General features: G+C 47.3%; 8 protein-coding genes across 8 annotated transcripts; 1 reads left to right on the top strand and 7 right to left on the bottom strand.

Annotated features, from left to right (window-relative positions):
- Positions 1-4: 4 nt before the first annotated feature.
- On the bottom strand, positions 5-832 carry COQ11 (ubiquinone biosynthesis protein COQ11; the record flags this gene model as incomplete). The annotated part of the gene is made up of 1 exon (XM_037285796.1): positions 5-832. The coding sequence occupies one exon, from the start codon at positions 830-832 to the stop codon at positions 5-7; it is 828 nt and encodes a 275-aa protein (XP_037141692.1).
- A 398-nt stretch (positions 833-1,230) lies between these two features.
- GCD7 (translation initiation factor eIF2B subunit beta) lies at positions 1,231-2,394 on the bottom strand (the record flags this gene model as incomplete). Its single annotated transcript, XM_037285795.1, has 1 exon — positions 1,231-2,394. One exon carries the CDS (start codon positions 2,392-2,394, stop codon positions 1,231-1,233), a length of 1,164 nt encoding a protein of 387 aa, XP_037141691.1.
- A 155-nt stretch (positions 2,395-2,549) lies between these two features.
- SEC72 (Sec63 complex subunit SEC72) lies at positions 2,550-3,131 on the bottom strand (the record flags this gene model as incomplete). Its single annotated transcript, XM_037285794.1, has 1 exon — positions 2,550-3,131. One exon carries the CDS (start codon positions 3,129-3,131, stop codon positions 2,550-2,552), a length of 582 nt encoding a protein of 193 aa, XP_037141690.1.
- Positions 3,132-3,286: 155 nt separating this feature from the next.
- On the bottom strand, positions 3,287-3,955 carry GSP1 (Ran GTPase GSP1; the record flags this gene model as incomplete). The annotated part of the gene is made up of 1 exon (XM_037285793.1): positions 3,287-3,955. The coding sequence occupies one exon, from the start codon at positions 3,953-3,955 to the stop codon at positions 3,287-3,289; it is 669 nt and encodes a 222-aa protein (XP_037141689.1).
- Positions 3,956-4,795: 840 nt separating this feature from the next.
- ATP14 (F1F0 ATP synthase subunit h) lies at positions 4,796-5,149 on the bottom strand (the record flags this gene model as incomplete). Its single annotated transcript, XM_037285792.1, has 1 exon — positions 4,796-5,149. One exon carries the CDS (start codon positions 5,147-5,149, stop codon positions 4,796-4,798), a length of 354 nt encoding a protein of 117 aa, XP_037141688.1.
- A 1,623-nt stretch (positions 5,150-6,772) lies between these two features.
- HG536_0H03890 (uncharacterized protein) lies at positions 6,773-8,149 on the bottom strand (the record flags this gene model as incomplete). The annotated part of the gene is made up of 1 exon (XM_037285791.1): positions 6,773-8,149. One exon carries the CDS (start codon positions 8,147-8,149, stop codon positions 6,773-6,775), a length of 1,377 nt encoding a protein of 458 aa, XP_037141687.1.
- A 1,430-nt stretch (positions 8,150-9,579) lies between these two features.
- YHC1 (Yhc1p) lies at positions 9,580-10,224 on the bottom strand (the record flags this gene model as incomplete). The annotated part of the gene is made up of 1 exon (XM_037285790.1): positions 9,580-10,224. One exon carries the CDS (start codon positions 10,222-10,224, stop codon positions 9,580-9,582), a length of 645 nt encoding a protein of 214 aa, XP_037141686.1.
- Positions 10,225-10,424: 200 nt separating this feature from the next.
- TUF1 (translation elongation factor Tu) lies at positions 10,425-11,720 on the top strand (the record flags this gene model as incomplete). Its single annotated transcript, XM_037285789.1, has 1 exon — positions 10,425-11,720. One exon carries the CDS (start codon positions 10,425-10,427, stop codon positions 11,718-11,720), a length of 1,296 nt encoding a protein of 431 aa, XP_037141685.1.
- Positions 11,721-11,798: the final 78 nt, after the last annotated feature.

Here is an 11,798-nt window from a genome sequence, read left to right as displayed (position 1 = left end):
AATGTTAATTCATGCTAAGCATAGACTCTAGAGAAACTATACCCGAGAAACTTGGGTCTTTGATTTTTGAAATGATGTTCCGACTTACCTGCTGGGTCGAGATGGTGGGTCGAATCAGCTCGTTCACAAAGCGAAGTTTATTCCGTAGCAGCACTCTATTGCCGCAGTTGAGGAGTTCTAAGCCATTATGAACATACGATCTTGCATCAGCGGTCGTTTTGTACTCGTCAAACATGAAGCCAGGTCTCACTAAGATCGGGCGAAACAAACCTTCGTAGTGCATCAGTTCCGCCTCCGCTTGCCTTTTTGAATTGATGTAGCCTTTGGGAATCAGTGGGAACCCCTTATCAGCAGATATATACGTGAATGTTGGCATATCTCTTCGTTTGGCTTCATGCGAACTGAGCGTCTGGCGAAAGGCTTGAGCTAGAATGAGGGCGCTCTCCTTGTTCATCCTTTCATAAGTGAAATTTGGGTTCTTCTTATCCAAAGGATTCGAACCAAAGGAAGGCATCAGCGACTTGAAATCGAACGATTTGTTTAGTGGGTTTCTTACTTTAACTTTATAGCTTTCATCTTCGAGAAGTATTCCAAGCGAATGAACAACGTCAGTAGCATCTCGTAAGTGCCGATTGTAGCTCAAAGGATCGAAAACATCAGCAGCTTCCCATTGAACCTCGCCAATCCAGTCCTTGTCTTGTGGACTCTGTGGCCGTGGTGGCCTTCCGGACCTTGAAAGTGACATGACTTGGAACCCATTATTAACAGCCTCCTGGCAAATCCTTTTACCTAAGAACCCATTTCCACCAAACACTAACAGCTTAGATACCATGATACTCTGCCTCTTGCATAGTTATTAAATGTTTTCGTCATAGAGAAGTTTTGCGCAATTAAGTGTTAGTCTTACTAGGAATGAGGTCAAGACGAGAAGCTAGCTTTGTAAGAATATTTTACTTCAAGATATAGCCACTTGTTGCAAATAGTCTATTCAGACTAGAATGTCAGATCTTCTAATTACGATAAAGGTATCATGGAGGGTCAATGGATACTCTCGTACTCAAAGAAGTCTTGAAAAGTTGATATAGCCCATTGAAAGCAATCAGAAGTGTTGCGTTCATCCAGCTCAAGATGACAATATTGATGACTGTCACCGAGCGAGGCACAGGGCATTCTCAAATGTGAATGCAAAGGTTCATTTCGTCGGTTGTATCATATTCGCTTGCAAAATACTTAGAGTGCTTGCCCGATGTTCACATCGACTTGTTTGTAGTTATCCCAAGCCACACGATAGATGAAACTTGGTGCGAATCCGCCGATATTGGTGATGTAAATGTCGATATTTTCTGGAGGGACGTATGCTGTCACAGGGTTGATGATATCGAGCCTGTTATGGGGATCCATGTGAGGCAACACTTTCTGAGAGCCGCCGAATTCGACGAGTCTCTCCACGTCGAACGGATACAATGGCGACAGCTTGTATAGACCAGCCACGGCAAACACGGGAGTCTTGAACTCTCTAGCGCACTCGCACACTGATGAGACTCCGCTCGCGGATGCCATACTGCCACCATTGATGAAAACTGCTTTGGTACCAATGATGACTTTACCAACCCGTGACATGAGGGCAAAGACGGCCGAGTCCGGCACGACGATCGTCTCGATGTTGTGTTGAGCCAGTTTTTTTGCAAATTCATGGGCTTTAGCTGTGTTATTTGGAAATCCCTCAGTGACCAGGACAGTGAAAGTTCTGTTGCTTCGTTCCTTGGACTTGATGAGAAACTTGAGCACAGTTTTCGACTCTGGAGTTGGTGTTAAGAGAATTTCTTGGTCATGAATCAAATCGATGGCAATCTGTTGAATGCCGTCATCTATATTAGTGATTTCGTCTATCAGATCCTTGATGCCCTGTATAGCCACTTGACGGAAATCTGTCTTTGTTTTGGTGCCTTTTTGCGACTTCTGTTGCTGCTGCTGCTGCTGTTGCTGTTGTAGCTGATGTTCTGGCTTCTGTAGCAGATTAAACATAGATGAGATCATTGGTTCAGCCACAGTGTTCGTGGTTGCGGCTGTGCTCACCACCGTGCTGCGCATATCTTCCTCGAACTCATCTCTTATGACCGCCAGCACTCTTCTAATCACATTACCACAACAAAACGCAGCTGGCTGAGCCTTTTCCAATCTGTCAGCTAGTTGTCTTATTTGCTCTATCAGTTCAGTGACATGAGACCAGCGAGCTGCAGAGATAAACCTCTTCAGGATCTGCAAAGTCTCCAATGCCATAGCGTAAGAGTTGTCTATCTGTTTTCTCTTCAATCTAGCTATGAAATGCTCTATACTCACATTTACGTCAAAATTTGCAGAGGAGGCTGCTGAAACAGTGGTTGAAGAGGGCATCTTGGTTGCAAATGGAATCAACAGCGTCTATTGACCGTGTTATTGGTGCAGTGCTACTGATCAGCATTGAAAATTTTTCAAATAACGCCTAAGCGATCGATGACTAGAAAACTACACCTTACTAGGGCTAATAGGTATAAAAGATGGGCAGATGCTCACAGATCGCCATTGAAGTCTGCCAATCGTCTTGCACACTCGAGATTGAGCGCCTTCAGTTTTGTGTTCTGTGGCTGTAAACTTAGGCCTCTTTCACATTCAATACGTGCTTGGTCCAACCTGCCCAGCTTTAGCAGAGCGTCTGTCTTTCTTATGAAAACTTCCGGTTGAACAAGACCAGTGTTCAGCAGCATATCGAGATCCTGTAGTGCATCGAGGTACTTGCCGAGCACCAGCAACAGATCTATCTTGTGACGTAGCATGAATTGCAATTCTTGCAATTGAACAGCAAACGCTTCCCAGGGAGCCCTCTTTCTCTGGGCCATTTCAATCGCCAGCGACACATTTTTCAGAGCTTCAGGGAATTTGTTCTGTTTAGCATTCTTGAGACCGCTATCAAAGAGGTTCTTGACCAGTTTGCTTATGTCTTCGTGTGGTTGTGGGGTGAAATTTGGGTTCGTCTCTGGGATCAAAGCTGCAGTCAACGAATTAACCTGATCGACGTTGGTTTGTAAGTTTTCATCGGCTTCGTCCGTGCATTTCAACCTCTTGGAGTTGACGTCGTACAGGATCTCTGTCATGCCACCGGTATGGTCTCCCGTGGTGCGTTTTTCCGTTGTCTGATGTTGTTAGCTGTTCAGTTGTGTAAAATACGTAGCTTGTAAAATACTTCAACTCAAACAAAATAGACGATGTTAATTTTAATGGGGGTGCTAGAAGCTATGAAGTGAATTACTTACAAATCAGCGTCATCTTCATCAGGCAATGGCAAAGCAGTAGCCTGTTCCATTTCCTGCTGGTACTGTTGCATCAATTGCTCGTCGACCTGCACCTCAGGTGGAGCCAATGCTGGAGATGCGACAAACTCCAATTGTGGGTTACCAGCCAGCTTTCTAGCCAACCACAAGAATGGCTTCTCGAAGTTATAGTTGGACTTGGCAGATATGTCGTAGTACTGTAGGTTCTTCTTTCTGTGGAACGTGATGGTCTTGGCCTTCACCTTTCTCTCCTTAACATCGACCTTGTTACCACATAGCACGATTGGGATGTTTTCACAAACACGAACCAAGTCTCTGTGCCAGTTTGGAACGTTCTTGTAAGTGATTCTAGAAGTGACATCGAACATGATGATACCGCATTGAGCGTTAATGTAGTAACCATCTCTCAACCCACCGAATTTTTCTTGCCCGGCGGTATCCCACACATCGAACTTGATCTCGCCAAAGTTTGTGTAGAAAGAAAGAGGATGGACTTCAACACCGATGGTCGCAATATATTTTTTTTCGAATTCACCGGTCAAATGTCTCTTGACAAAAGTGGTCTTACCAGTACCACCATCACCAACAAGAACCAATTTAAAAGTTGGAACTTCGCCTTGAGCGTTACCAGCAGCAGGTGCAGACATCTTTTCAATCAATTACAATCTAAAGAGTTTGGTCGTTATTGATTCGCTCTCCTTGCCTCTCTCTTCCAAAGGAAATGGGATGGGATAAAAATTTATTTACCTTTTAATCGATCTTGCTAAATTTTTCAAGACGCCCATTGCCACCGGTCGCTACGTACGAGCCAGCTCTCGCTCCCGGTCACGTGATTCATATCGAGCTCGATTATTTGATACCAATCGGTGATGAACTCGACCAGCGGTGCGATTGTGCGGTCGCCGCTGGCCTGCAGCCTGTCGAGCACCTATCTGTGCTGCTCCCTCAGCGGAGCCTCGGTGATTCCGAGGATCGCGGACGAGTAGGTGAAGCGATTGACGTTGTCAAGGAAAATGACCAGTTCCGAGCACAGCAGCAGCGTCAGCTGCTCCCTAAGATCCCCGACGGCTCCGGTACCTCGTCCACTTGCGTCGTCAGATCCTGGTGCACGCGCCACGTGATGTCGCTGTCCCGGTACTTGTTGTTATCCCTCTGGATCCTGTCTCTGAGCTCCTCGATGGTTGACTGCAGCTTATTTGCGCTTACCTTGAACATCTTGCGAACGCTGCCGTCGTCTGCCGCTCGTTTAACCGCCCGTCTCGACACCACGGGTGCCGCTGCGAGACTGGCCGTTCTTGAGAAATCCCCGGCCGATGAAGTCTCTCCAGCGTCTCGAACTTCTCGGCCATCCTACTCGTCCCTTTCGCTCACAACAGATATACTAGACAGTTGGTAGTGCTGGAATATGAAAAAAATAACTCGCTATAATGTATGTACGGCAGCCCAGCAGACAGGATACAGGGCGCGAGCATCAGTGCACCCCATATTCAATGACCGTGGGAATCCTCCTCGGCATCATCAAGCACCAGCCAGTCCTCTTCCACGTTGCTCTCTTCCTCCATAACGCCTGTCTTGGTCTCCACGGCTTCAGCCGAGTACGCCTTCAACGCATCGGCACCCTGTCCCTCTAGCTCAGGTTGCTTTGGCTTGACAGGATCAACCCATTGCTTGACATTCCCTTCAGCATCCTTGGCAGTAATTGGGTTCAATTTAACGTTCTTCAGTTCTCTCAGGTACAGATCTTGCACCACATTGTGATTAATTCTCGTTTGACAAATTTGACGAGCCAAAGGCACTCTTTTCAACAGTAGCAACCTGGAAGTAGACCTAACAGCGAACATAGTCCCGATTCAACCGCTTACTACGTGGTCCGTAACCGCTTCTATCGCAGGGACAGTATTTCAAGCTTTTCTTTACCATTAGACGGCAGACTGCCCACCTTCCGAACTTTGTTCTTCATTGGCTCGTCGCAAGCGACCTTGGAGCTTCCGTTACCCGGCCCTGGAAATCATCTCTTTCCCCACCAAGTCACATGACCATTGCTACCCAAATTCTCCGAAGACCCTTGGAGATCCTTTTTTTTTTTTCTGCCTGCATTGCGGTCCCTTCGTGTCAAAAGTTCTGTACGATCGTTTACGTGTGCGGTCCAGATGCTGTGCGTTAATTTTGGCCGTTCCTCTGGTATCGTCGCATCGGTTATCTGGAAGCAGAGAGAAAAAAGAACGTATGAGCCATTAGTCAAATATTAGTACGAGGTCAACACAGAGGGAGCCCTTCTAATATCCGCTGCTAGGTCCGCAAGGTATTGTCGATTAGATATCTCAATTAGGAATCAATCAGCACTTTAGCGTCTCCCATGATCTCATCCTGTATTGTCACCTAATTTTCTTGCGCAAAGTGATCTTTCCAAACATATATATTCATCAAGGTTTTGCTACTCTACTGCAATCCTTGCGATGTGAATTGTCAAGTGTCTTTGGGGGCCGGGACAGATCAGAATGATGGGGATGATGTCTGAGGATCTTTGCAATCAACACCATGGTTATGACACGGGTTTTTTTGATTCGTTCATACGGAGTTTACTTGGCAGTCTTGGTGGGAGTAGCGGTTCGCATCCAGAGGCAGAGCCTTTGGATAACTTTTTGACTGTTGCGATAATATGGTTTTTGCTCGGAGTGGTACTGGTTTTAGTGATTGGTGTGGTTTTGTTGGTCGTGCTGGACAGGGTTTCCGGCGGCGAGGATGACGGGGGCGGAGATTATTCTTATGACGAGGAGAAGCATTGTTCATCAGCACTGTGATCTCTGAGGTTTTGAAATTCCCCAACGTCAAGCTATTTAACGCTACTGCCGTCGAGGATCTGGTTACTAGACCAGATGGTCCAAACGGTGATCTTACTGTCGCAGGTGTGGTGACCAACTGGACTTTGGTCACCCAAGCCCACGGTACCCAGTGCTGTATGGACCCTAACGTCATCGAATTGTCTGGCTACAAGAACGATGGTACCCGTGACCCATCTGCCAAGCATGGTGTCATTTTGTCCACTACTGGCCACGATGGTCCTTTCGGGGCGTTCTCTGCCAAGAGAATTGTTTCGATCGACAAGAACAAGAAGCTAGGCGGCATGAAGGGTCTGGACATGAACCACGCTGAAGCCGACGTTGTCAAAAATGCTGGTAAGTACAACGGTGTCAACTCTGTCTACTTTGCAGGTATGGAGGTCGCCGAGCTGGCTGGCTGCAACAGAATGGGACCAACCTTTGGTGCTATGCTGGTATCTGGTATCAAGGCTGCCGAGGAGATCTTGAAGCATTTTGCCGAGTAGATAGTTACGTACAGATCGCTTTAGATAACGTTTATTATGCCTAGTTCCGTTCAACTTTTTTGTCAAGTTTCCTCAAGTTCCTTTAACCTTGGCTGAAAAAAATACCAACAAAAGCAGGAGCATTTATTTAGTTAGAAAACTAGAAAGTGGCTAGCTTGCCATAAATCATATGCAGGACGTGTCCTGTTTCATTGGCTTTGATCAGCTCGATCAGGTCTTGAACCCCTTGGATGACGTCCTGACCATCTTTCATCCTGAGAAGGTTGATACGCTTCTCTGTGCAGTAGTCGTCTTTCGCGCGATCTCTGGCCTGCACTCTGAGGAACTCCTCAAATCCTCCCCAGGCCTCCACGGGCTTAAAGTGCTGAATCCCGTCAAACTCGATGATAAGATTGAACTGTTCAAGATAGAAATCGCACCTAAGCGATTTTTTGTACCGTAAATCAGGAAAACGCTTTTGCGATTCAAATTGATAATCCGTGGTTTGTAGCCAATTTTCAATTTTTTTCTCATGCTTTGATTCACAGCACCACGAACAGCCCTTGCCTTGAAGATGATTAATGGGCTTTTGAGAAAAGTATTTGGCACATTTTATGCAATAGAATATTGCCTCTTCTTGTAGGCTCTTGCCCAGAACGAGCTTATCAAACTTGTACGCCAGGCCGTGAATATTTCTGGATCTTTCCTTCACTTCATCGATTGTGAGGCGCTTATTCTCTAAAAAACATGAAGGGCAATGAAAACCCCCTTTACGAGTAACACGAGCATGGTCTACTGGGATTTGCCAGAATTCTCCATGCTCCCGGCAAAGTATACGCATCTTTGTTTTGCTCCTAATGTAAGTTGACTTGTCATAGTCAAACTTATCACCATGAATTGATTTTGCCTTCTGGACAAATGCATCGAAATTCTGACAGGTAGCACACCCTTTACCCTTCAAATGTGTAGTAGGAGTACATCTGAAAGGGCCGTGGTCTGTGCATACAATATCGACAGTAACATAATGTTTTTTATAGTTGACCTGGGAATAGTCATAAACATCTCCATGTACCTTGATAGACAGTCCGACGAACTCATCATAGTCAGCAGGCTTTAAGGCAGGGCCCGAGGATTTATTAAAGACAGCACATTTTTGACACCCACTACCGGTAAGATGATAGCCAGCTATTTGAACGAACTCGCCATGCCGCGCACACTCGATTTTCACTGCACTTTCGTAATCAACGTACACAGTATTGGGATAACTGTACCGGTTATTATGTTTCTTCTTACAAGTTTCGATGAACTTTTCCGTAGTGAGGGCGAAAGTCTTTCTGGTTCTCTCCCTGCCACACAGTTTGCAACCCCTCCCGTGTCTATGATCGTCAGCTCTTTGACTCTGTACACCATGAATTGGGCAGATATACTCAATTTTGCAGTCCCATCTGGTATAGTTTGTGATCGAGTAATTGTATTTGTCGTCGTGCACCTTACGGCACTCTTCAACGAACTCTTCAAGGCTCTTTTTCTTCCCCATAATTATCTAATGTATTGAAATGTTGGTTTGTTGACTACTAATCCAAATACCTATCGAGAATTCTCTCCCCCTTTATAGTTTGAAATGCAACATTTGGGCGGCTAGCTCGGCGGCTAATTGACGCGTCACAGCTCCCGGTCTCTGGTGTAGCCATACCTTGAAGAACAGTAAGCTCTGCCACGTGACGGAAGTTGCTGAAGCAGAGCCATTGATTTGGCGTGTTGGTCGTCGTTGGCACCGTCGTAGTGCTTCTGGTGGGGCTCTCTTTTATGCTCCTCTGCCGGCAGCGCCAGAAGAGCGTCGCCAGCAGTTCCGGCGCCAGTTTCGGAGTCCCTTGTGAGATGAGCGCCGTTGCAGTCGCCCGAGATGCGGCAGGGCGCTGAGAAGTCCCTTGGGCAACGCTTTGGACATGTGCTACTGCTTTCGATCGCTTTCTCCCTCTCACGGCGCTGCCACGCCAGACCACGTAGATGGCTCAGTCGAGAACAGCACGACTTCCTGGTTGAGCACCCGACGCCATGTCGAGAGACAGAAGATCCCTAAGGACTCGCCCCATGTTTCATACCGCCTCAGCTGCGGACCCGCTCCTTCTCTAGCAGCCCAGCGTCTCACCACCGGCTGGCCACAGTGCTCACTGTGCCACGATATCGCCTTCTGAGCTCGACAGCGCCTATGGAATGAGCTCGGCGGCTATTTTCTGGTAAGCTATTTGGTCTGATCGACCTCGGCGGCTAATTTAGCGCCTGGAAAATGTCACATCACAATGAACGTAATTCTGGAGAGAAACCCAAATTTTCCACTGATGACTATTAAACCGCTTACTATAGATGGACAGTAGTTGTTGCAGCAGATGGAGGCCCAGTCATCGTTTGTTCCGTGAAGCTAACTATGTCTACGTTCGGTCATATCTTCCGTGTCACCACGTATGGTGAATCGCATTGCAAATCTGTCGGCCGTATCGTGGATGGTGTGCCACCTGGAATGTCTCTGACAGAAGGCGATATTCAACCCCAACTATCCAGGAGAAGACCAGGTCAGTCCAAGTTGTCTACACCAAGAAACGAGAAGGACAAGGTTGAAATTCAGTCTGGTGTGGAGTTTGACAAAACGCTCGGGACGCCAATCGCGATGCTGATTCGGAACGAGGACCAGAGACCTCATGACTACAGCGATATGGACAACTACCCTAGGCCCTCGCATGCAGATTTCACCTACATGGAAAAGTACGATTTGAAGGCGTCGTCCGGTGGTGGCCGCGCTTCCGCTCGAGAGACCATCGGGCGTGTTGCCGCTGGCGCCATCGCTGAAAAATTTTTTCAGGTGCCGCCGCTGGACGCGAACGACTCCTGATCTGGATACCCGCTCTAATGACTTGACGAAACATAACAGCAAACAACGTATACGAATCCTGTTTAATGGTTAATTAGTAATCAATTTTTTCTTTTCCTGGCATGCGAGATGACTGGAGTTTGCATTCTTTTCCTGGACTCGTCGATCACGGTGTTGAGCAGGCGCTCTTCGTGGTACAGTGACTGCTTGGGGACAGTGGACTGCCACTGGGTGAGGATTCTTGGCGGTTCGAGAGTGAAGCTTTGCCGTGATGGGGTGAACACTTCGTTTCTCGTTCTTGTAGGCGCATTGTTCTGCGGTTCGCTCGCGTTTGCACGTTGCGGGAGGCGAGAAGTCCGCACCAGGTCCCCGATATCGAGTCGGTTGCCATCAATAAAGATCTTAGAATATCCGGGAGATCCATCGTACACCTTCTGTAAGAGTGATTCTTCACCAACGGTTTGTAGCTCTTTTCGATGGTACCTTGCGATTCTGTTCAGTCTTCTCTTCTCTCTGTTGGTGGGACAGTGAATCGGCTGCTTGATGCCAGCATTTTTTGTCGTCTTGGGGTTCCTATTCTGCCTCTTCCTGGGCTGCACGCGCTCCGTTTCCTCCTGTTTGGCCTTGTTTCGGTAGTAGTTCCCAACGATTCGCAAGTGATTCTTACCGATAACATGCGATTTTCTCACGCTCAAAGTGTCGTGTGTCAGGTACGAGTGACAGTACTCGCAATAGTATCTAGCCATTGTTTAGTGTTTGTATCAGCGGCTATTCTGGTTCTCATAAATACTACTCTCTACACCAACTGGCTTTTAAAGTAGCAGTAAATCTGTATCGCTTAGAACGGCTGTTACCCGGCGAAAGAAATTTTCAAGCTTAAAGGAGCCTGTTCTCATCAATAGGCAGATCCAACTTTACCTGGGAGTAGAGGTGCTGTAAGGTCACGATGTTGGTTTCAAAACTATCTTCCAGATTGGTCCCTGGCAGTTTCTTCAGACCTGCATGTTTGGCAAGATCCTTTGCGACTTCGCTGCGTGTTTCGGCTGCCGCTTTCGATCGTAAGAAACCGCACTTGAACATTGGTACCATTGGTCACGTCGATCATGGTAAGACTACTTTGACCGCTGCGATCACCAAGACTTTGGCCAAGCACGGCGGCGCTGATTTCTTGGATTATGCCGCCATTGACAAAGCTCCTGAAGAAAGGGCTCGTGGTATTACCATTTCCACGGCTCACGTTGAGTACGAGACAAAGAACAGACATTACTCCCACGTCGACTGTCCCGGTCACGCGGATTATATCAAGAATATGATCACCGGTGCCGCTCAGATGGATGGTGCAATCATCGTTGTTGCTGCCACTGACGGTCAGATGCCTCAGACCAGAGAACACCTGTTGTTAGCTAGACAAGTCGGTGTGCAACATATTGTGGTGTTCGTGAACAAGGTTGACACCATGGACGACCCTGAAATGTTGGAATTGGTTGAAATGGAAATGAGAGAGTTGTTGACCCAATACGGGTTCGACGGTGACAACGTTCCCGTGATCATGGGTTCAGCTCTATGTGCTTTGGAAGACCGTCAACCAGAGATCGGTGAGCAGGCTATCATGAAGTTGTTGGACAGCGTTGACGAATACATCCCAACCCCAAAGAGAGACCTGGACAAGCCCTTCTTGATGCCCGTCGAAGACATCTTCTCCATCTCCGGTAGAGGTACCGTTGTCACCGGACGTGTTGAGAGAGGTAACTTGAAGAAGGGTGAGGAAATAGAGATCGTCGGTCACAACTCTGCCCCATTGAAGACCACCGTCACAGGTATTGAAATGTTCAGAAAGGAATTGGACCAAGCCATGGCCGGTGACAACGCCGGTATCCTACTAAGAGGTGTCAGAAGAGACCAGTTGAAAAGAGGTATGGTTTTGGCCAAGCCCGGTACCGTGAAGGCTCACACCAAGTTTTTGGCCTCTCTTTACATCTTGTCCAAGGAAGAAGGTGGCAGACACTCTGGTTTCGGCGAAAACTACAGACCACAGATGTTCATCAGAACTGCTGACGTCACTGTCGTTTTGAAATTCCCAGAGGCTGTCGAGGATCACTCCATGCAAGTGATGCCCGGTGACAACGTCGAAATGGAATGTGAATTGATCCACCCAACTCCTGTCGAGGTCGGCCAACGTTTCAACATTAGAGAAGGTGGTAAAACCGTCGGTACCGGTTTGATTACTCGTCTTCTTGAGTAGCGGCACCTCCTCCGGTCCTCCGTTTACTGACTTGTAAATATGTTTATATATTATTTAGAGCGTTACTGACTGTGGCTT

This window comes from Torulaspora globosa, chromosome 8 (genome assembly GCF_014133895.1).
Source record: "Torulaspora globosa chromosome 8, complete sequence".
NCBI lineage: Eukaryota > Fungi > Ascomycota > Saccharomycetes > Saccharomycetales > Saccharomycetaceae > Torulaspora > Torulaspora globosa.
The sequence above is the reverse complement of the archived record's forward strand: the minus strand, read 5'-3'. Positions and strand labels throughout refer to the sequence as shown.